Consider the following 25,339-nt stretch of genomic DNA (forward strand, 5'->3'; position numbering starts at 1 on the left):
TCTATCATTATTTTTAGATCATTTAATGGTTACCTCTGTAACCTTAAGTAAAATATTTTTCCTTAGTATCTCTTGGTCCACAGAAGGGTTATCAGAGGTTAAAAAAACAGATTTGCCTTTTTGAAAAATTACTCTGGATTTTCCAAGGGAGAAAGGATTGGAGGGGTGCAAATCTGGAGTCAAGGAAACTGATTGGAAGGCAAGAAACTGAAATGGCCTGGACCAGTGGCTGGTTGTGAGGTTGGAGAAGAGTTAGGCCAGAATGGAGAACTCTTAAGGAGGTAAGATTGACAAGACTTGCTGACTAGTTACATTCATTTATTTATAGTGGCATTCATGAAGGCTTGTTCAAGAAAGCAAATGATTCCAATAAATATTATGGGGAGTCTATTATTTGTTAGCCAGTGTGTGTGGTACAGAGAATACAGTGATGAGCAAACAGACCTGGACTGGTTGTTGGAGTAGAGGATTCATGGGTGACAGCTGTTTGGCCTGATGCCATTCAAAAAGGAAGGGAACCCAAAAAGAAGTCTAGGAATGGGAAGGGATGATCACAGCAGGGTTTGCATTGAGTTGGAGGGTCCTGTGAAGATTTCCAGCAGGCAGTTGGACACAGGTCAGCCTAGAGCTCAGGAGAAATGTTAGGGCTGCCGTTATGAGTGTAAGAATCTAGGCGGTAATAGAGGTCAGGAGAGGGGATAATGCCTGGATGGCTCAGTTGGTTAAGCGACTGCTTTCGGCTCAGGTCATGATCCCAGAGCCCCGCATCAGGCTCCCAGCTCAGCGGGGAGTCTGCTTCTCCCTCGGACTCTCTCCCCTCTCATGCTCTCTCTCTCTCAAATAAATAAATAAAATCTTAAAAGAAAAAAAAAAGATCTACCATGAAGAGTGAGACTGAGCAGTGAAGATCAGGGAGGAGCCCTGAGGGACATCTTTTTCAAATGCTAATAAAATGTGTTAGATTTTCTCTAATACATACTTATTAGGAATAATACAAAAAAAAAAAGGAAAAATCACTTATGTTAACATTTTGGGGGATACCATCCCACCATTTAGGAAGCAGGTGGAATATGGAGAGCTCAAAAAAATCTAACTGGTCTTCTGGCTTCCTCCGTTTCCTTTTAAAACATTCTCCACAAAACAGTAAAGTTTCTCTTAAATAGGAATATATCACTCCTCTGCTTAAAACTTCCCTGTCTACCTACTCACTTCAAATAAGCATCGCCATCTTCTAGAAACTTGTTAGAAATGCAGTATTCTGCTCTGCCCCGGACTACTGAATCGAAAACTCTTAAGAATGGGGCCCAGCAATTTGTGTTTTAAGACGCCCTCCGAGTGATTCTGATGCAAGGTAAAGTTTAAGAACCACTGTGTTAAGCTAAGTGCTTTGTATGTATTATCTCATTAAACCTTAAGGACAACTCTGTATTACTCTTGTCAATATAGGGCGGCAGGTTAAGAGTGGAATCGAGCTGGGATAACTTGGTCTGAATTCTAGCTCTCCCAGCTTTGTGACCTTGGGCCTCATTACTAAAGTACCTATTTCATGGCTGTTGTGGAATTAAATGAGTTGATGGAAGAAAAGTGCTTGGAACAGTGACTGGCATAGAGTAAGCATCATATAAGCATACCCCCATTTCACAGATCAGGGAATCCAGCCTGAGACGTGAAGTGACTTGCCCAAGGTCTAGGGTAGTGGTAGAAGCAGATTTTTAATTCCTCTTAGCCTCCAAAGGCATACCGCAGGCCTGGGTTCAGCCTTGCCTAAGCAGGGAAAGCGGGTAGCCGTGTCCCAGGCCTCTAGGCCCTCTGACCCTGGCACCCCGAGCGGTCTCGTCCGAGGCTCCAGGACTCCGACTTGAATCGGGTTTGCCATCCACGATGCTGGGGGCCAAGACTAAGGGCGGGGGGTGCTGCTGCTCCCCCCCATCAGCCACCCCGCCGCCAGTTGCGAAGCTGCCGGGGGACTAAGTACTCGGACCCCCGCCGCCGCCGCCGCCCTAAGCACCGCCCGCCGCCCTCTCACCCCGCGGCGGCGGCGGCGGCGGAAGCGGGGAGGCGGGCCGGGCCGGGCCGGGGCGGGGCCGCGAGCGGCATGGAGGAGGCGGAGGCCGCGGCGCGCCGGGCAGAGCAGTGCGGGCCCGAGAGGGGCCCGAGCGGGGCCCGGGCCCCCTGAACCGTGAGTCCTTCTGGGCGGGAGTCCCGGAGGGGTGGCGCGGCCGGGGCAGGTCTCCGAGTCCTCAGGGCGGCCCCGAGCCCTGGAAGGAGAAGAGCGGGGCCAGATAGGAGAGGGCGAGGGCGCAAGGAGGTGGAGGATTGGGGGCCAGGGTTGGGGGGTGGTGCCTGTGCCCTTTGCCCACCCCAGGACCAGGAAGGCCTGGGGCTTGGTCCTTTTAGGGGCTGCTGAACCTTGAGAGCTGATTACTTGGCCTCTGCTCTGGAGGGGGGGGGGGCTCACCCCAGCCCCAGCCCCAGGGGAGTTTCCAGGTGATCTGACCCCGCCGAAGGGTTCCTTTTTAGAGCAGTTGAGCCACTTTTCCCAGGTCACACAGCCTGGATGTTGGCGGGGAAGAGTTGCTGGGAGGTCCGCCCTGGTCTCCTCAGAAGGCATCAGACTTTGGGAGGTACACCCTACTCCCTCCGACCCTCTGGTCCTCTCAGATTCCTGAAGGCATGGGTTGGCCAGGACAGTGGTGACTCCCCAATCCGGCATGGACGACTGGAAGCCCAGTTCCCTCATCAAGCCCTTTGGGGCTCGGAAGAAGCGGAGCTGGTATCTTACCTGGAAGTATAAACTCACCAACCAGCGGGCCCTGCGGAGATTCTGTCAGGTATAGAGATGTCCCAACTCCCCCAGGGGCTCCCTCCCAGCTTTACCCTAACCTAGACTATGGGCACTGGGACCTACCTTGGCTGCTCCCAACCCTGGAAAGAGGCGGCAGGTTCCTAGAGAGGAAACCTCTTTGTGTCATGCCCCTACGAGGTGGTAGTTTGGGCCCAGAGTTCTGGAATCAGAACCCAAGTACAACCCCCTAGGCTTCTGACAGAAACCTGAAGTCTGATCAGAAAGGCTTTGCTCAGGGCCACACACCTGTCAGGCAGTCAGGACTAAGACCCAGGTCTTCTGATCCCCATCTTGGTTCTCTGGGACTGGCTCCATCTCTGGGAACTAACTGTGGAGGGGACCAAGGAAATCAGGGCCTCAAATGGAAGAATACAGGAGCTCTGGGTAAGGAGGGCCCTGATGAAGTGAGAAGGGTCAGGGGTGGCTCCCTGGAGGAGGTGGTCTTGAAACTGGACCCTGGTTGGGGGAGTAGAACTGGGCGGACAGAGGGAGGAAAGACATGCCCCAGGCTCTCCCTGTGTCCTCACTGCAGCCAGGGCCTTCCTTTCAGGAAGACCCTCAGTGATCTGGAGGGGCACTCCTCCTTAGTCATCCCTACTGCTCCCCTCAGACAGGGGCGGTGCTTTTCCTACTGGTGACCGTCATTGTCAACATCAAGTTGATTCTGGACACGCGGCGAGCAATCAGCGAGGCCAATGGAGACCCGGAGCCAGATCGAGACTATGGTGGGGCCAAGCTGAGGCTGGGATTGGCTGGTGGGGTGAAGGATGGGGTGGGGGGGGTCCCCTAGGATCTCACAGCTGAAAAGATAGGCAGATCCCAAAGGATGAGACTCTGCTGGAGAAACTATCTCCATAACCTATTGCGCCCCCACAGATGAGGCCCTGGGCCGATTAGAGCCCTCACGGCGCAGAGGCAGTGGACCCCGACGGGTTCTGGATGTGGAGGTGTACTCAAGCCGCAGCAAAGTGTATGTGGCAGTGGATGGCACTACGGTGAGTGGGCCCGTGTCTGGGGTAGTGTCCCTGTATTCTTCTCAGGGTGTGGTCCCCTGGCTCTGGGATCCACTGCCTGAGTGGGTCTGCATTTCCGCCACTTTGGAGCGATGTGGCTCTGGAGGCCTCAGTTCCTTATCTGTAGGCTGGGACTAGTGACTCCTACTTGTCAGGGTTAAGTGAAAAGTGTGTGAAATGTGTGACATGTATTGGGATCTTATCAAAGGTGCTCGCTAGGAGTAGTAGGCAGATAATTCATTGATTTATTTATTTCGTAACTATTTTCTGGTCCCTTCTTTGGCCTCAGCCGTGTCTTGGGCACTGGGGACCTAGGGGATAATCAGACCTGGCTCCAATTTGAGGGGCTCTGATGGATTATGATATCCCCAGCATGAGGAGGAGACATTCAAGGGCTCTAAGAGCCTGAAAGCTCCCAGAGAGGAGGCTCTCCCGTGGAGAGGAGGTTGGTAGAAAGATCTGATCTCTTTCGATGGGTAAGTTAAGGAGTTTTTCTGGAAGAGGGGGCGTTCAGGCCTGGTCGGGAAAGAGCTCTTCACAGAAGCACAGGCAGGAGGGGAGGTTTTGTGCAGCTGGTTTTTTGAGTTCCCATAAGACAGAGACCTTGAATGCCCGAGTGAAGAGCTGGACTTGGTCTCTGCCGCCCGGTAGGTGCTGGAGGACGAGGCTCGGGAGCAAGGCCGCGGCATCCACGTCATCGTTCTCAACCAGGCTACGGTGAGGTTCTAGGGGTGGGGGGCCTGGAGGGCTGAAGCTGAGCCCTCCTTGCTGGTGACTCTAACTCACGAGCGGTATGTCCCCTGCCAGGGCCATGTGATGGCAAAGCGTGTGTTTGACACATACTCACCTCATGAGGATGAGGCCATGGTGCTGTTCCTTAACATGGTGGCACCTGGCCGAGTGCTCATCTGCACTGTCAAGGTCAGTGACTCTGCCCCCACCTCCACCCTTGCTTATGGCCCTGTGTTCTCTACCCCTAATAAAGCACAATGGGGGAGGGGGGGCACCTGGGTGGCTCAGTCGTTAAGCGTCTGCCCTCGGCTCAGGTCATGATCGGATCAGGTCCTGGGATCGAGCTCCGCATTGGGCTCCCTGCTCGGCAGGGAGCCTGCTTCTCCCTCTCCCACTCCCCCTGCTTGTGTTCCCTCTCTCGCTGTGTCTCTCTCTGTCAAATAAATAAAAAATCTTTCAAAAAATAAAGCATAGTGGGAGGAGCCTCTGAAGGAAGGTAATACAGTTTCCAATCTTAGCCTTGTCATTTTTATTCAGCAAGTAGTTATTGAGCACCTACTGTGTGCCAGGCACCGCTCTGGGTGCTGGAGATACAACAGGAAGCAACCTTTATGGAGCTTACATTCCGCAGGGCAAGATCAACAACAAAAAAGCCCAATACACATATAACGTCAGGAAACAATAACTTAAAGAACACAATAAAGCAAGGGGGACAGAGTAATGGGTGATGTATTTTATTTTATTTTATTTTTTTAAGATTTTATTTATTTGACAGAGATAGAGACAGCGAGAGAGGGAACACAAGCAGGGGGAGTGGGAGAGGGAGAAGCAGGCTTCCCGTGGAGCAGGGAGCCTGATGCAGGGCTTGATCCCAGGACCCTAAGATCATGACCCGAGCCGAAGGCAGTCGCTTAACCAACTGAGCCACCCAGGCGCCCCTGGGTGATGTATTTTAGAAAGGGAAGGTCTCTGTAAGGAAGTGACATGTGAGCAGAAAGCTGGAGGAAGTAAGGAGAGGGCCAGGCGAATATCTGAAGGAAGAATGTTCTAGATAAGAAGAGTGGCGAGGGGGCAGGCCCTGAAGTGGGAAGGTGCTGGTGTGCTTGAGGAACTGCAGGGGTGCCGATGGAGCTGGAGATTCAGGGAGGCGAGGGGAGTGGTGGGAAAAGAGGGCGGAGAGGTGCAAATTGTGTGGGATCCTGGTAAGGATTTACTAGCCTGCTGACCTTGGATGATTCTCAGAATCTCCCTAAGCCTTCAGTTTTCTTATCTGTGAAAGGATAGTAGCCTCAGAGGGTTGTCGTGACCGTTTCATGAGCTAATTTAAAATAAAAGGTTTCGCATGGTGTCTGACACAGAGTGAGTGCTCCATGAAGCCAGGTCTCCCAGAACCATGCCGGTCAGGCTGACTACCTTCTCTGGTCTCCCAGGACGAGGGCTCCTTCCACCTCAAGGACACAGCCAAAGCTCTGCTGAGGAGCCTGGGCAGCCAGGCTGGCCCTGCCCTGGGCTGGAGGGACACTTGGGCCTTCGTGGGATGCAAAGGAGGTACTGGCACCATAGGCCATCCACCCTATAGTATCAGGGGCCCGGGAGGAGCAGAACCCCAAGAAATGGGGTGGGGTTGGGGGCAAAGGGGAGCCAGAAGCGGTGGGCTGGATGAAAGTGGGCAGAGAGATGGGAAGAAGCTTTAAAACTGGAGCCTGGGCCCCCATTGTGCCTCATTCCTGTCCCCTGCTAGGTCCTGTCCTTGGGGAGAAACATTCTAGGTCACCTGCCCTCTCCTCCTGGGGGGACCCAGTCCTGCTGAAGACAGATGTGCCGCTGAGCTCAGCTGAAGGTGGGGCTGGTGGGGGCTGGGCTCCAGGGCAGTGCCTGGGCTACAGGTGGGCATTAGGGTCCTAGTTATGAAGCTTTATTTTTTTGACTGGGTGCCTGGGGCTCTGTAAACCACACTGGCCTCGAGCCCCCTCGTGCCTCATCCCATTGCCCACATCCCTCCCTCAGAGGCGGAGTGCCACTGGGCAGACACCGAGCTGAACCGTCGCCGCCGGCGCTTCTGCAGCAAAGTGGAGGGCTATGGGAGTGTGTGCAGCTGCAAGGACCCCACACCCATCGAGTTCAGCCCTGACCCAGTGAGTGGGGCCTCAGGCAGTGCGGCTTAGACCCCTTCTCAGCTTGGCAGGGGGATCTCGGAAAGAGCCAGGTTGGGCTTTGCCGACCCCAGCCTGAGAGGGAACCAGGCCCTGGGGACTTATGCTGACCCCTGAAAGACGGGGGTGTGTGTGGCGGGGCGTTAGGCCATGTGAACAAAGGCCCAGAGTTGGAGTTGGGTTGAGTGTGTGGAAGAGCCCACACAGGGAGACCCTCTGCCATTTCTTTCTCTACTCTGGAGTCGCCTTCTCCCCAAAGAACTCTTCCCTAGGTGGGGATCCCGGTTTGAAGAGGGAGTGAGGCAAGAGCTAAAAGCTGTTTTTCTCTCAGCTCCCAGACAACAAGGTCCTCAACGTGCCTGTGGCTGTCATTGCAGGGAACCGGCCCAATTACTTGTATAGGTGAGCCTGGGAGTGGGCTGTTCCAGCGCTGAACGGGAGGGTGCTCACCACGGGGGAGCCTCGGGCTCATCGGCCTGCAGGAGGAACTATTGCAGTGGGAGGAAAGGCAACAGATTCTAGGCCCATTCACCATGGGGGTGAACAGGGGGAATGTGAGCCCATTTATAAGCACAGGGCGGCCCTGAGTTGCGAGGACAGAGAGGCCTAACCCATCCCTGGGCTCCCCAGGATGCTGCGCTCTCTACTCTCAGCCCAGGGGGTGTCTCCTCAGATGATAACAGTTTTCATCGATGGCTACTACGAGGTGAGTGGGGTTTGGGGACTATGGGAAAAGCAGAGCCCAGGGTTGCGGGTGCGGAGGAGCAGTGATCACAAGAGAGACAGCCCAGGTAAAGGCTGTGAAATGTGAATGGCTTGGCATGGCGGAGCCTGCAAGGTGGATGGACAGGGGGCAGGTGGTTCCCATGGTGACCAGTAGCCATGCCCCCCAGGAGCCAATGGATGTGGTGGCACTCTTTGGTCTGAGGGGCATCCAGCACACTCCCATCAGCATCAAGAACGCCCGTGTATCTCAGGTACTGCCTAGGCAAGGATGGAAGGGGCAGACACCTGACCCCGCCGTCCATGCCAAGGCTCATGTGCCCTATTTCCACTCCCCACCCAGCACTACAAAGCCAGCCTCACTGCCACTTTCAACCTGTTTCCGGTGAGTAGTAAGGACAAAGCCCTTGGACCTGGGGAGGGGAAACATGGTATAAAGTCTGGTCTTATTAGACAGCAAGCTCTTCCCCTCTCTGGGCCTCAGCTTCCTGATCTGGAAAATGGGGGTAGTGCTGCCTGGAAGTGAGATGGGGGTGGAGGCGGCACAGGATGGGAAAGGCCCCCTGGGGGTCATGCTTGTCCCCTCTCCCCCTGTAGGAAGCCAGGTTTGCCGTGGTTCTGGAAGAGGACCTGGACATTGCTGTGGATTTTTTCAGGTGAGGGGAGTGCCCCTCCATAAGTTGCCTCTCTGTGCAGCCTCTGTCAGCTGCCTCGGGCCTACTTCCTTAACTGGCTCTCCAGGGAAGAAGGCACGGGGTGTCTGGGAGAGCTTTGTGGGAGAAGTCAGCTCAGAAGTGGGGGGAAAGCCTGCACAAAGGTAGGATGGCAGGTGTTGTGGTTGGAGTAGAGTAGAAGGGATGGGTGGAGACAGTGGGGCTCTGGGGGCCGGGACCAGCAGGCATGACTCCTGAGTCCCATCTCCAGCTCCCCAAGCATCACTTTGTGATTGCATTTGTCCTTGTCCTTCCCTGAACCCTTGGACCCTGCCTCTCTCAGTTTCCTGAGCCAGTCCATCCACCTGCTGGAGGAGGATGACAGCCTGTATTGTATCTCTGCCTGGAATGACCAGGTAAGCCCAGGGGCCAGGGGTCAGCTGGGGAATTGGTACAAGCACCAAGCTAAGACCTCCCACCACACCTCCCTCCCCGCCCGTTCCCAGGGATATGAACACACGGCTGAGGACCCGGCACTGCTGTACCGTGTGGAGACCATGCCTGGGCTGGGCTGGGTGCTCAGGAAGTCCTTGTACAAGGAGGAGCTTGAGCCCAAGTGGCCCACACCAGAAAAGGTGCCCTGGCAGGGTAGTGGGAGTGGGCTGGAGTCCCCCACCAGCTCCAAACCTCTTCACCTTTGTAATCTTCCATGCCCCCAGCTCTGGGACTGGGACATGTGGATGCGGATGCCCGAACAACGCCGGGGCCGAGAGTGCATCATCCCTGATGTGTCCCGATCCTACCACTTCGGCATTGTTGGCCTCAACATGAACGGCTACTTCCACGTGAGTGGCAAGCCGGGTGTTGGGGAGGCGGGCACAGTGTGGTAGACCGAGCATTCCCAGCTCTGCCACTGACTAACCTGGGTGAAAATTCTGTATCCTCTTTTGCCTCAGTTTCTTTATTTGTAAAATGAGGATAAAACTGCTACCTACCTCATAAGGTTTTGAGGTGATGAGGTTTAAATGAGTTATTATATGGAAAATGCTTTGAACTGCAAGCATTATATAAGGGTTAGCTGGTATTATTTTTATTATTACTATTCTTAGCACCAGACTCTCGGTGTGGGGAGGGCATTTCTGCCACCAGGCACTTACGCAGCCCTGCAGCCTCTGCCCTCTCCTGTCCTTGCAAATGTGGGGGGCCAAGCCTCAGCCTGAAGTGAACAGGGACGTCCCCAGGCCCCCAGGCCTTAACCTGGCTGCGTCTAAAGGGCCACTCCCCAGTTACAGCAAGAGTATGCCTTGAGACAGCCCGGCCCAAAGGAACATTTGGATGGCTTGGAACCTCCTAGAAGCCGGAAGGACCGTGAGAGGCTGGCTTATGCAAGAGAGGGGCAGGCATTTACCTGAGGTCACTGTCAGTACCTTAGTCACAGCACTTTCCTTCCTCTCAGCACAGCCCGGCCTTTTGCCCACCAGGCCCTGCCCTGTAGGGCCCGCTCTGGTTTCTGTGGCCCTACAACAGCAGACCCAAGGATAACCACTGGGAGCAGGGCCTAGCTCGGGGGTCAGTAGCATGAGCTGCCGGCGTGGGCATGAGCTCTCTGGCAGTGGTGGAGCCCAAACTAAAGCTAGTAAGAGCCTGCCGAGGATGCTACAAAGAAGAGGATGGGGAAGATGGGGGCGGTGGTTAGAGGGACCTCTATGGGTCCAGGACTTCAATTGTGGGCCTTGTGGATATGTGCTGGGTCAGTGGGCAGGTGTGGGCCTGCCAGTGGGAGGCCTGATGTTCATCCTCACACCCACTCCAGGAGGCCTACTTCAAGAAGCACAAGTTCAACACAGTTCCAGGTGTCCAGCTCAGGAACGTGGACAGGTGGGGGCTGGGTACAGGGCAAAGGGGAGGATGTCTAGGAGCCTTGATGACCAATCCCCAGTATTCCCTTTCAACCCTGGGGCCAGGTTTTTTACCCCAGCCCTGCTGCCACCCAATTCCCATGTGGTCCCTTGCCTTGCCCCTGGAACCTGAAGGGTGACCCCTTCCCCTGACCCATTTTTCCTTCTCCTTCAGTCTGAAGAAGGAAGCTTATGAAGTGGAAATTCACAGGCTGCTCAGGTATGGCCTCTGGCAGTAGGGATATATGGCAGGGAGCGAGGAGGCAAATACTGGGGGTCTTGGCCCCATAACTTTTGGGGCCCACTGCAAAATGAAAATGCGGGCACCTTGTTCAAAAATTAAGAATTTTAAGACAGCAGTAGCAGAGCATTAAACTAAGCACAGGGCCTTGGGTAGCACACCTGTGATGCAGGCTCCGTCTTGGCCTTTCTCCCCCACCCCCTGCTACAGTGAGGCTGAGGTTCTGGACCACAGCAAGAACCCTTGTGAAGATTCTTTCCTGCCAGATACAGAGGGCCACACCTATGTGGCCTTCATCCGAATGGAGAAAGATGATGACTTCACCACCTGGACCCAGCTTGCCAAGGTGCTCCACCAACACACCCACCCCAGGCTTACTCCTCCCCACCAGATACAGGGAGCCAATCTTCTGCCTTAGAACCTTCTCTTCATACTCTGGGAACCCCTCTTCCAACCCTTTTGTTCAATTCCATATTCTAGAAGATGCTACATCTTGAAAATTGAGGAGACTGCTGAGGAGGGGTGGAGGCTGGGCCAGGGGTCCTCAATGCCCCCTCCCCACAGCTCTCTGACCCCTGCCTCTCCCCTCTACCCCACCTCTACCAGTGCCTCCATATCTGGGACCTGGATGTGCGTGGCAACCACCGGGGCCTGTGGAGATTGTTTCGAAAGAAGAATCACTTCCTGGTGGTGGGCGTCCCCTCCTCCCCCTACTCGTGAGTACTCTTTTCTGCCCTGGGAAATGGGAGACTAGTGGGATTAGAGGACATAGCTAATTACCTCTTCCCTGCACATTTTCAAATTATCTTCCCAGGGTGAAGAAGCCACCATCAATCACCCCAATTTTCCTGGAGCCACCCCCAAAGGAAGAGGGAGCCCCGGGAGCCGCAGAACAGACATGAGACCTCCTCCAGGACCCTGCAGGGCTGGGTACTGTGTACCCCCAGGCAGGCTGGCCCTTCACCCCATCCTGTAGGATTTTGTAGACACTGGTAGGGGTTGGGGCTGGCTTGTTTTTAACATGAGACTTAATTACTAACTCAAAGGGGAGGCTTCCCCTGCTCCAACACCCCGGTACCTGAGTTGGAGGTCTATTTATTTACTTCCCTGTTGGGAAGGGGCAGGATAGTACCTGGGAATCTTTGGGGTCCCTGGGCAGCTGATCCTGCCCTTTGCACACTCCCTCCTCCCAGGCCTGGCTCAGAATCTAACCTATTTATTGACTGTCCTGAGGGCCTTGGGAATAGGCTGAAGCCTGGAGGGCCTTGATTCCTTTCTCGGCTGGGGTGCTGCCCTGAGGGTGGGGCTGGCTCTTACTCAGGAACCTGCTGTGCCCTGTGCCCAACCCATGGACAGGCCCACTGGGGCCTCCTGCTGATGCAGACTCACTCAGAGACCCTCAGACATGGAACCAGGCCTCTTCTCAGCCTCCCCTTTGTCCAGGTTTCCAAAGCTGGATAAGGTGGTCATTGATTAAAAAAGGAGAAAACCTCTGGGGATGTGTTTTATGATTGTGGGGTGGGGGGGTGGTGTGAGTGAGTGAGAGAGAGAGAGAAATAGATAAGTAGGAGAGAGAATGGTCGTGAGGGTAGTGAGTTTTCTTTACTGTCCTCCACAGGGTTTAGCTTCCATTTGGGGCCATTTGGCCACCAGGGGATGCCCAAGTCTCAAACTCCAAGATTCTTCTCTAAGCTCCACCTTAGGACAACTGAGCCTGACCTTAGCCCCACCCTACTTGGGGCTGAGCTTAGAGCAGCCACCACAAACCCCCTCCCAACAGAGCTGTTAACCTGCCTAGCTTGTCTGGGCAGGTACCTGTCCCCAAAGGTGGAGCAAGAGAGCAAAAAGAGATACTTGGGGTGGGGGAGGCGATGGGAGAGTAGGTGAGTCTAGTGGGGATAGAAGTGGGTGAGACAGAACCGGGGCGGCATTATTCAGGAGGCTGGGACTGGGCTGCAGATAGAAAGTTATAGGAGCAAGGATCTGTGGCCCTCGGGGTACTTTGTATGCAGATCACATACCTAGGCATTTTTCTGGAGAAAAGCCACCATTTTTATCAGATTCTCACCCAGCCAGTGACCCAAAGAGAGGAGGAAGATCTAACTTAGATAGTCGGAGAAGCATCAGGAAATGAAGGCGGTTGTCTGGAGGTAGTGGATGAGAAAGCCTAAGGCAAGGGGCAGGACATTTAAGGGATCTGCCCAGGACTTAAGATCAGGGAGGTGAGTGTAGAACACACCTCCTGAGAACTAGTCAGCCTGCAGAGTCCTTTCAAGGTGAGCCTGGGGAGTTCCTTATAGAGAGCTTGGCCAGGGGGGCAGGAACTGACTAGAACTCCTGCCCTTTCACCAGCTATACCCCTCCCTCCCCTACCGGTGCCTGGAGCCCAGCTCCCCGATAGGACAGGTGGCACACACGGTGTGCTGCTTGGACCATTTCTCGCCACCCTGACACCTTCAGTGTTTGCTGGAGATAGAGATAGTGCTTGAGGTGCTACGACAACCGGGTTGAGGGGAAGTGAGCCCATGACTAGGTGGAGACCAGGTGGAGGTCCGCCCTGGGCAAACAAACGCCCTACAGCCTCTGTGTACGCACCTGGTGTGCGAGAGATGGTCAGGTGGTGAAGGGGGGAGAGGGACTAGTGGGGACTTGCTCTCCCTGTCCCCCCACCCCCACCCCACCCCTCGCAGGCTTCTGAGCTAGGTCTCAGATTAGCTCTCGGGCACCGTGTAGCTCTGGCCAGGTTGTTGTTCCTTCTTGGGCTCAGCAAGGCTGAGCTGGGCTGCCCTAGAAAAGCCAGGGAGGAAGGACCAGGGGTCCAAGGGAAGCAAGGGGGAAGACGGTCTGTCAGGCTGGGTTTTGTTGGCCATAGCCTCCCTCGCTAGTGCTGTCCTGGTTCAGCAGCAATCAGATCTGTCTGGGATCTTCTGGCCTTCAAGTGAATCTGACTCCATGCCAGCCAGGACCGCGCCAGGTTCTGGAGTCAGACAGCCTGGGCCCAAATCAAGGCTCAGCCCTTCAGGGAAGGTTGTGGGTGTAGAACAAGTCACTTGGCCTTTCTAGGCCCAGTTTCTGGAGCTTGGGGGTGGTTAAGATTAAATAAGAGATGAGATCTGTAGAGTCCCAGAGACAAACCAAGACCAAAAATAAACAAAGTTCTTTCTAAAATACCCAAAGCCGGGACAGGTGTGGGGCTTTACCCGACTGAGAAGGATAGGCAGCTTGGATCCTGTGATAGGGGCTTCTGGAGGGTTTCCAGAGCCTAAGAAGTGACCCTCTTCCATTGCCTTGGCAGTATTTCTGGTCTCTCTGCCCCCACTTGGGCACAGACTTGTTATTTTCATAGCTTTCCAGTCCATTGCCCCCACCCAGGAGGGGGTATTTTCAGGCCAAAGTCCTCCCACATTATAGGTAGGCAGACTGGCCCAGCCCCCAAGTCCTCCCTGAGTGCCCTCTTGGTCATCCCTGTTAGGCTCCCTCCCAGGCCTGGAATTCAAGTGAAGGAGAAACAGGCACCTACTTTCCCCCTACTTTTCCTTCTGTGACCTTTACCGGAGCCTTGTTGAGTCACCAGCCCCTCAGGAATCTGAGGCCAGGTTGGGCAAGCGGGCCTGCCTCTCCAAGAATACACGGAAAGAGTTCCGAACGAAGACATTTTAATTGGGTAATTAGTTCTGAAGTGCCTTCTACCTCTCTGTCCGGTGCCTGCTGATTTTACATATGCCTGCGTGATAGGGTGTCTTTCTCTCATCCCCCAGGGGCCTGTTGGGGTCACCAAGAGCACCCCTGGGCCTGAAGGGCTGCCAAGGGTTTGAGGGACAGACTGGAAGCGTGGGCAGGAGAACCGGCTGCCTTAGAGGTCCTGGCCCCAACCCCACCCATGGAAGGAAAAGTCAGGCACAGCCTGAAGGGGGCCATCCCCTATTTGGCCCCAAGTCCAGAGCAGCAAGGCCAGCCCACTCTGGCCCAAGTGACACCGTTGGATCCTGTCCCCACCCCAGTCACTGCCGCTTGGCAGTGCCAGGGTGCCTCTCCCCAGTTCTTAGGTGGCAGCAGGCGGTGGCGGAGGCAAAAGCAGACTTATTTCAGATTGCAGTACAGATACACGGACACAATCATGGCAGCCAGCTGGTGGGAAAGGAACGGGCCGAGGTGAGGGATGTGCTGAGGGCCCTCACGCTTTAGCCCCCTGCCTCCCGGATACCCTGCAGGGAGCTCCGGTAGAGGTCTGTCTCCTCCAGCAAGGCCTCGGAGATGGGTCAAGCACCCTGGTCCAGTGGGGTTATCCTGCCCCCCCAACGCCACCCCCCCTTACCTCCAAGCCCCCAATTCCGGCTGCCACACCACCCACGGTGACTGCGTTGGTTCGGACCTCATGCAGAAGCTGACTGAAACAACCCTGGGGGGAGGGGAGAGCAGCCACAGTCAGCAGCTGCGCCCCTCCCGCATTCAGCACTTTGAGGCCACGGAAGCAGCCCCCACCTTCCATGCCGCACCTGGACAGTGGTGTCATTCGCCTTCTCCTTGGTGCAGGGTCCTGTGGCTGTGCCGTTGCCACTGTCGGAGCAACAGTAAGGGGGAAAGGTACGGGTCTTCTCGAAGTAGGGAGAGTCCTCAAAGTCCGTGTAGTTGTTGAAGCCGCAGCACTTGAGCTGAAGAGGAGGCGGGAAGGGAGGTCAGCAGGGCCTTGCTGCTTTCCCCCCACCCCAAAGTCTCCCCAGCCCACCTTACCCCCTCCATGGTGGTGTTCCACACTTGGGTGAAATCCTTCTGGGAACCGTAGTCTCGCTTGATGGCGGGCACTACCAGCGAGGTCAGGAAGTGCTCAGCCTGGGGGGGTGGGGGGGCAGGCCCGTGCTCAGGGCTGGGCCTGGAAGGTGGCCACGCACAGGCCGCAGCCCACTTGCAGGGCTCTTCCCAATCTCCCCCCTCGCCGGCCCCCCACCGTGGTGGTTCGCCCCGCCCCCCCTCACCGTGGTGGTTCACCCTGCCCCTCACCGTGGTGGTGTACAACAGGGCGACCACAGCTGCTGCCACCTCCGCGATGAAGATGAGGAGGAGGATCAAGAAGAACTGGATGGGGAACAGAGCTCTGAGTTTGAGAGAGAGACGGTCCCTCATGCCTTACTTGTAACCCACCACCCAGTAAAAGGAGGCCGCGGCCCCCTCTGCTGAGGGCCCTGGAGTCCAGAGCACGGTTTGGGGATCCCCAGGGCCTCGATTCAAGGGTGAGGGGACCCTGGGTCTTGGGTATGGGCCCGGGGAGCTGGGTTTGACACACCATCATGAGGGCACACTTGTTCTCAGTCTGAGCACCGTAGCAGCCCAGGAAACCGAGAGCAAAGAGCACAGCACCAGCAGCGATGAGGAAGTAGCCCACGTTGACAAATTGCATGGCACTGGACGACAGCGGCCCGAAGATCTTCAGGAAGGACGGCCCATCGATGGACACCCAGATGCCCACGGCCAACAGGGCGACACCACACAGCTGGGGACAGAGAGGCAGGCCTTAAAACCGTGCGGGCAAGCAGCTCCTTACCACGCAGTTGAGTCAGGAAGATGGAAAATGAGAAATTTCTCCTTTTATTGGCTAAGGAGTCTAAAAACTCATCCTGCAGGGAGGAAAAACATTCTGTAGAGCCAGAAGGATGGGAGCTGGGCCACCCATAGCCAGCACCAGGCTGCACACCAATGCAGATATAAATGGGATCGGGGGTTCTAGAAATATCCACGGGATGGGGGAGGGCAAGGCAAGACTTTTCCTCACTGCTGTCAGGGTCCTGCCGCATGGCTAGGAGGGAAGCGGGTGAGGCCAGCAGGGCCCCCCACCCCATTTCCTTGTGGAGCTGACCGCCTCTGTCCTGGGACAGGTGAGACAGTGGGGTGGAAGCCCTGAACAGGCTCAACGGTCACCATAGCAACAGAGGTGGGGCTGAGGTTTACACCTGCTTCCAACCGTGGAGTGGGACTGTGAGAAAAGACACCTACCTTGGGGCCCCATTTGGCTCCTCTCCAGGATCAAACTCCAGGCCTGCCCTTCATCTAACCTAGACCCCTCCTTGCCTCACAAGGAAAACTGAGGCACCAGAGGGGGAGTGCAGCCGGGGCTTCTCTTAGAGGCTCTCTGTCTCAATCCCAAACCTCAGTGAATCCAGAGGCCCAGACGGGGGAGGAGGTACTCTGTCCAGATGCCACAACTCTTAGAGCAAAGCCTTGCTGATCCAGAGCATCAGTGGATGAATCAGCCTGATAACCACCTTGGTGCCCCAGCTGTAGAAACTGAGGCTAGAACCAGGAGTGCGACGGCAGATTGTGGCTAGATCCCAGGCATGTTTGCCCAAGGACAGAGAGCTGGGCTCCCAGCCTACAGGGTCAAATTTCAAGGAGCCTGAGACCTGCCCTGCCTTGCCCAGCCTGGCAAAGCCTGAGCAACAGGGGCCAGAAACCAAACCGGATTTGCCTTTAACCCCCTCGGGCCAGAACACCTGCTTTAACCCCCTCGGGCCAGAACATCTGCTCTCCGTATTGCTGGGATCCCTCTGCCTTCCCCAGACATATGGATAAAGGCTACTTCCCTGAAGCCAAAAGAAGCCCAAGGCATGCACCATATCGGAGTCAGAGAGGTAACATACCCGTAGCCCAATTTCTCCAAATCCCTCTCTACTTCATGTCTCCACCTCCTCACCTTCACTCACTCTAAGCCATTCTAATGTGGCCCCAAGGTCTGTGGTGCCATCCTGCGCGAAATCAGGTGGGCACTTTGTGCGCCATACCCTCCTGGCCTCTCTGAGGTCGTGGTCTCCTTGTTTTCCTCCTGTTACTCTTTATCTGCTTCCTGGTGGCCATTTCTCCACATATCCCTTGTAAACTGGGTTTCGCTGAACTCACTCAGCCTGAGAGCTCTTACCCACTCCCATGGTTTTGCTCATTATTTGTGGTCATGTGACTTCCAAATATCCATGTCCAGCTCCAACCAGAGCTGCAACCCCATTAGGTACGCAGCTGCCTGGGAGACATCCCCTGGGTTGCTCAGACCAGAGACACGGGCTTTATCTTTGAAGCCTCTGTTTCCCTTGCCCCTCCTTCTGTCCCTCAGCCAGCATCTGAGGGCTTTTTCTTAGTCCATTTCTCCCCATCTCCACCACCATTTCCAGGGTCATGCCTTATTACTCAGCTTCCTCAGACATGCCCTATACAATCCGTTCCTGGTTTCCTGAACAATACTTGATTTCATTGCCTCTGGGCCTTTTTGCATGCTTTACAACCCCTTCACCCAGCGTAAATGTCCAGTCTCAGCTATTTCCACCAGATAGTCTTCTCTGACCAGGGTTCAAGCCCCCTCCTGGGGGCTCCCATAGCCCCTGTGCTAAGGCCAGGCATTGTATGTTGCAACTGTCTGCCTATCTGGCCTGCTGGACCTGAGATCCTCAAGGGCAGAGAAAGAGCTCACTCACCTTTCCCCCAGCACTTAGCACTTAGAGTCTTAGGCAATAAATGTTTGTTGAACGAATAAGGGTTGCTTGAGGCAGACTCTCTGCTCTGAGGTCTCTGGGCATCTCTCCTTTCAATTCCCCGTCCATCCTACAGAGGTCACTGAACTTCCTTGTACACTAGGTAGACTTGGGCAAACCTCTTCCCCTCCCTGGGCCCCCAGTGCCTATAAAACGGGGACATTACTCCTGTTAGCCTACCCTACCCTGCCCTAAGTCGGGTCTGAAGCTTCCTGGAAAGGAGGAGTTCCTCCTAAGCTTCTCTACCCCAACTTGTGTGGCAGCCAGGCTGTTCCTGAGACCAGGACTCAGCATTTAGGGAGACTTCTGCACCCTATCATAATGGGAGACTTGCACAACAGAGTCTGGGCACAGCGATCTCCCATTTCCCAGCTTGAACTCTGCTTAGGTTGTGACCCACTCCCGCAGGGAGGCTCGAAAATCCCACAACCCTCATACTTACAAAGATGAGGAAATTGAAGAGGATCATCATGGTTTTAATGAAGCTGAAGCACTGCATGGTGGTTCCTGGGAGGCAGATAAGTGTGAGTTAGGAATTCGTGCTGCCTGCCTCCATTGCCACCTGGGCTAGCCCTGGCATTTGGACCCTGACATACGAGACCCCAGCATCCAGGACCCATAAATCACCCAAACTCCCCCCGCATCTAGCCTCTGACACCTCGGAACTTTTCCTAAGTCCTATCCTGACACCTCTGCCTCTCTATAGGGCCCAGGCCCTCTCCCAGCGCCTGACACTCAGATACTGACACCCCAGGTTTCTCCACTGGCACCCCAAGCCCAACCCCCACACCACAGGTCACTCCACGCCCTTCCTTGGCACCTACATATCCTGGACCCCTCCACTAAACCAACCCTGGACTCTTTCAGGACCCTCCCCATCTGCCTTCCAGCTTCCCAAACCTGTTTCCAGGTTGATTTTACTTCATAGGACCATCTCTGTCCTGTGCCATCACCTGTTCAGGGCTCTTGGTAGTGAGTTCTGAAAGACCTGAAGGATCTGCTGAGGCTCCAGAGGGGACAGACTACTCCAGGGATTTGCCACTCGAGTGGGCAGGCCGTGAGACGGAGCTAGCTCTCAAGCACCACTGCTCCCCTGCAGGTGGGGCAGGAGTTTTAAAGTCCTCTGCTCACCTTCCCGCCTGCCCCACCCCGCAGCCAGTCAGCTTCTTTCCCTGCTGCCCCCTGCTGCCTGGAGATATGTCCCCATAGCCACAGGCCTCCTCAGCCTGGCAACGCCAACCACAGCAACACCCTTCCTGATCTGAAGAAGGAAGAGAAGTTGGAGGGTAAGCAAGGGGCCCCCAGAATCTCCGAGTGCCCTCCACCGCAATGGTGCACGGATGCTTTCTAGCCTACATCTGCTGATCCATTCATCCATACCCCGTGTGCTCACGGGCACACACATCTGCACACACAGATACATACATAAACACCTACCCGTGCTCACGAGTGCACACACGCACACATGCCTCACACACACCGCACTGTGTGTGGACTGACTCCCAGCAAGTAAGAAACCACAAAGCAACATCCGAGGGACATACTTAAAGTCTCTCTGTCTCTGTCTCTCTCTCACACACACTCTCAAGCACACACACACACACACACACTTTCAAGGAAATGACCCAGGTTTAGCAGCTTCTACCCCCTCCTCTGAGTAGCATGTGACTCCTAGTCCTTTTCCCTCTATAAAATTTCAATTTCCCCATCTTTTTCCTCCCTTCGTCTTTCCTCCTTACCCGTCTCCCTCCCCTTCGTTTCTCTTTCTTTCCCCTCAATCCAGTGTTCTTAGCAATCTGTCAAGCACCCCTTTCCTTTCTGCCAGAAGGTGGCACCATGATCCCACAAAAGCATCACCCCCAATTCTAAAACTTCGCAGTCCCAGTCTACAGGAATCCCTCAAGGGCTGCCTGCCTCTTTCCACTGCCTGTCCTACTTTCCACTCCAATGCTCCCCACATCGAGGTGCTGCGGAAGTTCTGGCTTTGGAGTCACTCAGGCCAGGTACTCCCATGCTGGTTCTGATGCTTCCTAGCTGTGTGACCCTGGCGGGGGGGGGGGGGGGGTGCGGGAGGAGGGGATTTCTTAAGCTCAGTTTTAAGCCTGTTTCCTGGTCTATATAACAGAATAGTTATAGGGATTTTAAGTAAGATTTTCTCCCCACTCTGGGAAAACCGGGAATGACCACAGAGTGGGAAAGTCAGAGTAGGGAGAGTCATAGCCAGAGGGGGTGTGGGATGGACAAAGTGGACTTTTAACATTTTTTTAAAAATTTGAATATATTTGACACTAATTTTTGTTTCTTATAATGGGAGGAAGCAGGTGAAGAAACAGGAGGGGGGTCAATAATGCTAATATCTGTGTAGATCGTGTTTTAAATGCATTACATATATGGTCTTTTCCCCTTCTTCACAACAATCCTATGAGATAGATTCTCTTCCCCCCCCTTTTTAAATATAGGGAAACAGAGGCACGGGAAGGTTAAGTACTTGCCATGATCACACAGCTTGTAAGTGGTGAATCCAGGATTCACCCCTAGTCAGTCTGGTGCCAGAGTCTGTATCTTAACCACCAAGCAGACTGTCTTTAGTGATGGAATTTCTAAGAAGGCAGGAGGAGCTGACTTCCAGAAAGAACAGGAGAGGAGGTCTTGGTCTGGGGCTGGAGGAAGAAAATGGCCAAGGGCAAGTGGGTTTACAGGAATAGTGGCTAGAAGTTGATGGGAGCAAGGTCCATTTTCTAAGACTGAGGATGGCAAGAGTAGAAGATGGAGGGGAAGGAGGTGTGAGGCCTTTAAGGGTGGTGTTGAGGACCCCAAGCCCTCCTTGCAGGTTCCTACAGGACCAGAGAAAAGATGGAGGCTGGGAAGGAGGACTGGAGGTGGAGTAAGAGAGAAAGAGAGAGGGGGCTGAAGTCCACTGTTCCACAACAACTCAGTGCAAGGCTTGGCAGAGCCACTGACATTCCTGTCTGCTACAAGAAAACGTTGACACAACTTACATTCCCCTAGGGACCTAGCTGTTCCTCCACCTGCACTAATGAATGGCTTTCTCTTTCCCTTCAGGAAGACTTGGAGCCAGGTCACCTCCATCTATGACCTCAGTGCCCAGCACACATGAAGTTGTTAGTGAACAATTCCTGAATGATTGAATGAATAAATGAGCATAGAACATCAAGAGTTAAATGTCTGGGCTTTGGACCGTAGCCATCAGGGATGGGGGGAACCCCTGCCTGCCTCTAATCGTGTGACCTCACCTAACTGAGCCCCAGTTTCCTTATACAGTCAATCCTCATTATTCATGGTTTCCGTATCTGTAAATAGATAGATTTACTCGCTAGAATTTATTTGTATCCCCACACCAATACTCATGTCACTTTGCGGTCATTCGTGGACATTTGCAGAGCTGCAAAAATGTTGAGCTGCCCCATCCACGTGTCCTCAGCTGAGGCTGAACAAAAGGATTCTCTGCCTCCTTGTTTCACCTCTTATAATGTACACCTGTTCTTCTTGTGGTTTATTCAATGTCACATTTTTCCCATTTTTGTGCTTTTGGTTAGTGATTTTGCTGTTTATCAAATACTGCTGAAGTGCTGTCTAGTGTCTCTGAGCACAAGAAGGCTGTGATGTGACCTACGAGGAAGTATGTTAGATAAATGTCATCCAGGTACAAGTTAGAGTGCTGTTGGCTGTGAGTTTAATGTTAATGACTCAACAACAATATAGTTTAAATTAGGTATCTATAAACAGAAACACACATAAAACGAGGTCATGTTCTGATTGATCAGTTGACAAAAATGTTATGACCCGAGGCTGGTAGGAATCTAACCCGATAGGTACATTGGCTTGATTTGCTAATGCGCTATTTGTGGTGGGGACTTTATTAGACCATAACTACTGTGAATAATGAGAATCGACTGTATATGAAATAGGAATAACGATAGTCTCCTTGTAAGGTGGTTGTGGGATTAATGAGAGAGTGTTTGTAGAGTACTGGGCGCTCTTTGGCACACAGTAAATACTTAAGAAACATTGTTAATATTGTCCATGTGGATAAATGAGAAAGGGAGGGAGTAACTTTCCCCTACTCAGAGTTCCTTTTCCCTAGGGGCCAAGCTGAGGTTTTTCTGGCCCTTGGGCTGGACCCATTGAGAGAACCCTGAGGGAGCCTGACCCACGGGGAGGGGCAGGGGACCAGGACCTATAATAAAGAGCACTACCCTTATGCGGACTCTATGTCATAGAGGCCCCAGCTGCCCTGGCCAGGAGCACCCTCGGGCACACTACAGAAGCTCCCTGTGCCCATGGGGCCTTCTCAGCCTGTCCGTGCCCCTCGGCCCCGGGGCCTAAGTTCCCCCTACCGCAGGCCAGGGCTGGGCTGGCGTCGGCCTCGAAATCCCAGGATGTTCAAGTGTAGCCGCAGAAGGTACCGGCAGAAACCCCAAGGCCCAGCTGCCACCACTGCAGCCACCAATCCTGCCACCGTGGCCACAGATATCAACAACACTTCTACCGCCACCACGAGTGTGTGGATCCTTCTGCCACAAAGTTAGCCAAGGGCCCTGAGGCGGGTGGGGGTTGGAAAAACCAGGGCCATTTGTTTCCCCCACCTTAGCCCTGCCTAGGCACTCTAGGGGGCACACCCTGTGTGAAATATCACCCCCAAAATATGGTGGGGTCTTGATGGCAGACTCCTAAAGGCTGAGAGCCTTAATGGAGGGTGTATTGGCTGAGTGGAGGGCCTGGGGAACTGTGAATCTAAGAACAGTGGAGCTTCCAGAACTGCTGTCTTCCTCACACTCTTCCCTCTCCTTCCTCTCCTCAGTTCTCAGACACCTTTGTCAACCTGGCAGCTTTCTGATCTTCTAGAAATGTCCAGAAACTAGTCCAGAAGCTTGGCTGGCTCCGGACCTGCATCTTCTAGGGGCCATGAGTGGTTGACAGCAGGCAAATACAATCATTTCTGCTCCAACGGCCTTACTCCACTCCAAGGTGTTTCCAGACAACTATGCGGGGTACGACGGCAGGGCTGGGGCTGAACGCTCCCAAGGACAGGCTTCAGTGAGGACAGATGGGATCACAGTTAGACAATGGAAGGACAGGACAAGGTCAGCAACACACACCATTTCTCCATCTTTGGCCTCAGCTACTGATTTGCCCCATGAGGTAGGGGGCCTTCCTGCATTGCACAGGGAAAAGGGTCTCCATAGACATCTCGGAAGTTACAGAGAGCCAGATGCTTGAGGAGGGAGGTAGAGGCATGGATCAGACAGGGATGGCACGAGAGATTTCAGGGCTGGAGTCTAACTCCGAGAGTGCTTCAGTGTGAGCTCTGTGTGGCTCTGTGCCTGCGACGGTGAGTGTGCAGATGTAGATGTTGGGGTGCGTGTGTGTGTGTGTGTGCGCGTGTGTGTGTGAGAGAGAGAGAGAGAGGCCAGGACATGGGCCTGTGAGCAGACATGTGGCTCAGTGTGCCTCCGCAATGGGTTGTGCCTCTGCGGCTGGCAGAGCATCAGGTGTGTTTGTAAGGGTCTGGGTGTGCCAGAGGGAGGCTTGGCTGAGAGGAATGAAGGTCAGGAATGGGGTGCGGGCAGCCTGAGGCAGCAGAGGGTTGCTTCCGAGGAGGGCGGGCCACCTTCGGCCCCCTAGCTCTTCCCTGAGGCCAGTGTGTTCCGAGGCTGTCAGCTGAGCCTCTGCGGTTAGGGGTGGGGCAAGACTGAGTCGAGTCCACAAAGGGGGAGGGTGCTGAGCACTCCGGCCTGGGGATTTTCCATTTGGATTTCTGAGTGTGTGCCCATGTGTCATCAGGTGTAACTGGGTGGCTGTGGGGTGTGTCTCCACGGAGCTGTGTCTCAGTGGCAGGAAACACTGTGAGGGACTCTTCTCTAAGGCGTCGCTGTATGCATGGGTGTGTGTCCGGGGCTCCCTTCCCTAAGGGTTGGGGGTGGGAGTGAAGCCTGAGAGCCTGGGCCTGGCCCCCCCTCCCCCCCCCCCGGGGTTCAGGAAGCCTGTGAGGAGAAAAGGAATTGTGTCTGTGTCCTTCAACGCCAAGGCTTGCCGGGACCCTGAGAGGAGGGACGGGACAGAGAAGTCACTGACACTTTGCGCGCAGACTGCGCAGGCTGGGGCATGAGGCTCGGCGGGGTATGGGGGAAGTGGTGCTGAACCTCAGTCAAAGCAGGAAGGTGGCTGGGCTAGCGCCCAAGGCCCACAGAGGGGCCCACACGTTTAAAGACACATGTTACAGTCCATGAACATATGCAGACGTGTAAGTAGAAGTGGACTCACAGACACACAATGCAACAAACACAGGTGCATGCAAGTACAGGCTTATAAACAGAGCTACTCGCTGCCCCTGCTGCCCCTGGCCCTCCCCGGCTGGCATATGTAACTACAATGCACGTGCCTGTAAAAGAACGCACGCAGACGTCAACATGCTTGCGTCTCGACAAGCACATAAGCACAGACAGCCACACGTGCAATCACACTCATGCAAACCCAGGCACACACAGACACACGCACACATGCAGACACACTCACCAGACTTCCCTGCCCGGCCCTGGAACCCAGAAGCTTCCCTCCCCTATAAGAGTGAGTGTGTGTGTGTGTGTGTGTGCGCACGCCCCCACTTGTGTCTGTGTGTATCTGTGTCTGTGAGAGTGTGTGTGTATGTGTGTGACTGGGGGGGGGTGCTGAGCTGTGGGAACCTGATGACATCATCTCTTCTGGCTATTTTTAGTTTCCTCTGCAATGACGGGCTCCTCCACGGCCCCTCCCCTGCCAGGCTCCCGGAGGCAGCTGCAGCCAGAGGGCACCCACCACTCCAGTCTAGGTGACCCCTGGATGACTGGGTACAGCTCACTCGTTCCCACCCCACCAGAGCTCCCTGGAGGTTGAGAACACCAGAGGAGGAGGCTTGGGCCATGTGGCAGCCTGGAACAGGGGCCTGGGTTCGGTGAGCAGACCTGGCTGGTCTCCAGCCCCTAGGGTGCCTCCGCTTCTGCTTTTCAATCTGAAACTCCGTCTCCGTCAGTAGTGCGTGCCATGTGCCAGGGAGGGTGCCAAGTTCTGGAGCTAGAGCAGTGTGCAAGACAGCAGGAGTTCTTCCTGGTGGGTGTTACAGCTCGGTGGGAGACAGACATTAAACAGATCACACAGGCACTGCACCAAACTGTGTCAAGGACTCTGAACGTTGGTAACAAGGGGCCTCGGTCTGGGATGATGCTCTCTCTTTCTATCTCATGGAGATAACCCGAGGAAACCAGAGGGGTACCCTCCCTGACCTTGCACCTTCCACCCCAACAACCACACTCCAGAATTCTACAGAGCAGAGCTTCCTCCTCACACCCCAGGCTGTGCTCCCAACATCGCCCCAACCCACCCTCCAAGTGGTGGCCCCCCACGATTCATGGCCCCCTTTCTTTGGAACCTCCCCCCCTCCCCGTTGATCCCTGGGAGCCAGTCCTTAGTCCTCCATCTGTGGATGCGAAAAGTGAAACTCGGAGAGGAGTAGAGGAGTAGGGCAGGATCACACCTCCTGGTGCCCAGGCAGCAACTCAAGGAGATGGCAGGC

General features: G+C 54.6%; 3 protein-coding genes across 7 annotated transcripts; 2 read left to right on the forward strand and 1 right to left on the reverse strand.

The window, feature by feature from the left end:
• Positions 1 to 2,040: 2,040 nt before the first annotated feature.
• POMGNT1 (protein O-linked mannose N-acetylglucosaminyltransferase 1 (beta 1,2-)) lies at positions 2,041 to 11,751 on the forward strand. Of its 4 annotated transcripts, XM_045897777.2 has the most exons (22): positions 2,041 to 2,179; positions 2,662 to 2,831; positions 3,456 to 3,570; positions 3,722 to 3,840; positions 4,510 to 4,575; positions 4,666 to 4,779; positions 6,021 to 6,138; positions 6,332 to 6,430; positions 6,598 to 6,725; positions 7,075 to 7,145; positions 7,374 to 7,449; positions 7,637 to 7,720; positions 7,810 to 7,851; positions 8,064 to 8,122; positions 8,463 to 8,535; positions 8,626 to 8,754; positions 8,839 to 8,964; positions 9,933 to 9,997; positions 10,193 to 10,237; positions 10,469 to 10,604; positions 10,865 to 10,974; positions 11,073 to 11,751. In XM_045897777.2, exons 2-22 carry the CDS (start codon positions 2,712 to 2,714, stop codon positions 11,158 to 11,160), a joined length of 1,983 nt encoding a protein of 660 aa, XP_045753733.1. In that variant the 5' UTR covers positions 2,041 to 2,179; positions 2,662 to 2,711; the 3' UTR covers positions 11,161 to 11,751. The 4 variants fall into 4 exon arrangements, with proteins under 4 accessions (XP_045753733.1, XP_045753732.1, XP_054368860.1 ...); XM_045897776.2 differs by having other exon boundaries at positions 8,626 to 8,964; XM_054512885.2 differs by lacking the exon at positions 6,332 to 6,430.
• Positions 11,752 to 13,897: 2,146 nt separating this feature from the next.
• TSPAN1 (tetraspanin 1) lies at positions 13,898 to 24,438 on the reverse strand. 2 transcript variants are annotated; one of them, XM_045897780.3, is made up of 9 exons: positions 24,307 to 24,438; positions 18,723 to 18,862; positions 18,212 to 18,276; positions 15,540 to 15,746; positions 15,257 to 15,331; positions 14,990 to 15,088; positions 14,755 to 14,910; positions 14,574 to 14,657; positions 13,898 to 14,386 (listed from the first exon to the last, which is right to left on the reverse strand). In XM_045897780.3, the coding sequence occupies exons 3-9, from the start codon at positions 18,266 to 18,268 to the stop codon at positions 14,339 to 14,341; spliced, it is 726 nt and encodes a 241-aa protein (XP_045753736.1). In that variant the 5' UTR covers positions 18,269 to 18,276; positions 18,723 to 18,862; positions 24,307 to 24,438; the 3' UTR covers positions 13,898 to 14,338. The 2 variants fall into 2 exon arrangements, with proteins under 2 accessions (XP_045753736.1, XP_045753735.1); XM_045897779.3 differs by lacking the exon at positions 18,723 to 18,862.
• P3R3URF (PIK3R3 upstream open reading frame) lies at positions 22,071 to 22,610 on the forward strand. Its single transcript, XM_064589215.1, has one exon. It carries the CDS (start codon positions 22,071 to 22,073, stop codon positions 22,317 to 22,319), a length of 249 nt encoding a protein of 82 aa, XP_064445285.1. The 3' UTR covers positions 22,320 to 22,610.
• Positions 24,439 to 25,339: the final 901 nt, after the last annotated feature.

The sequence above is a fragment of the Mirounga angustirostris genome, unplaced genomic scaffold (assembly GCF_029215605.1).
Source record: "Mirounga angustirostris isolate CCGP_5_RB_7025 unplaced genomic scaffold, mMirAng1.0.hap1 SCAF_4, whole genome shotgun sequence".
In the NCBI taxonomy this organism is placed as follows: Eukaryota; Metazoa; Chordata; class Mammalia; order Carnivora; family Phocidae; genus Mirounga; species Mirounga angustirostris.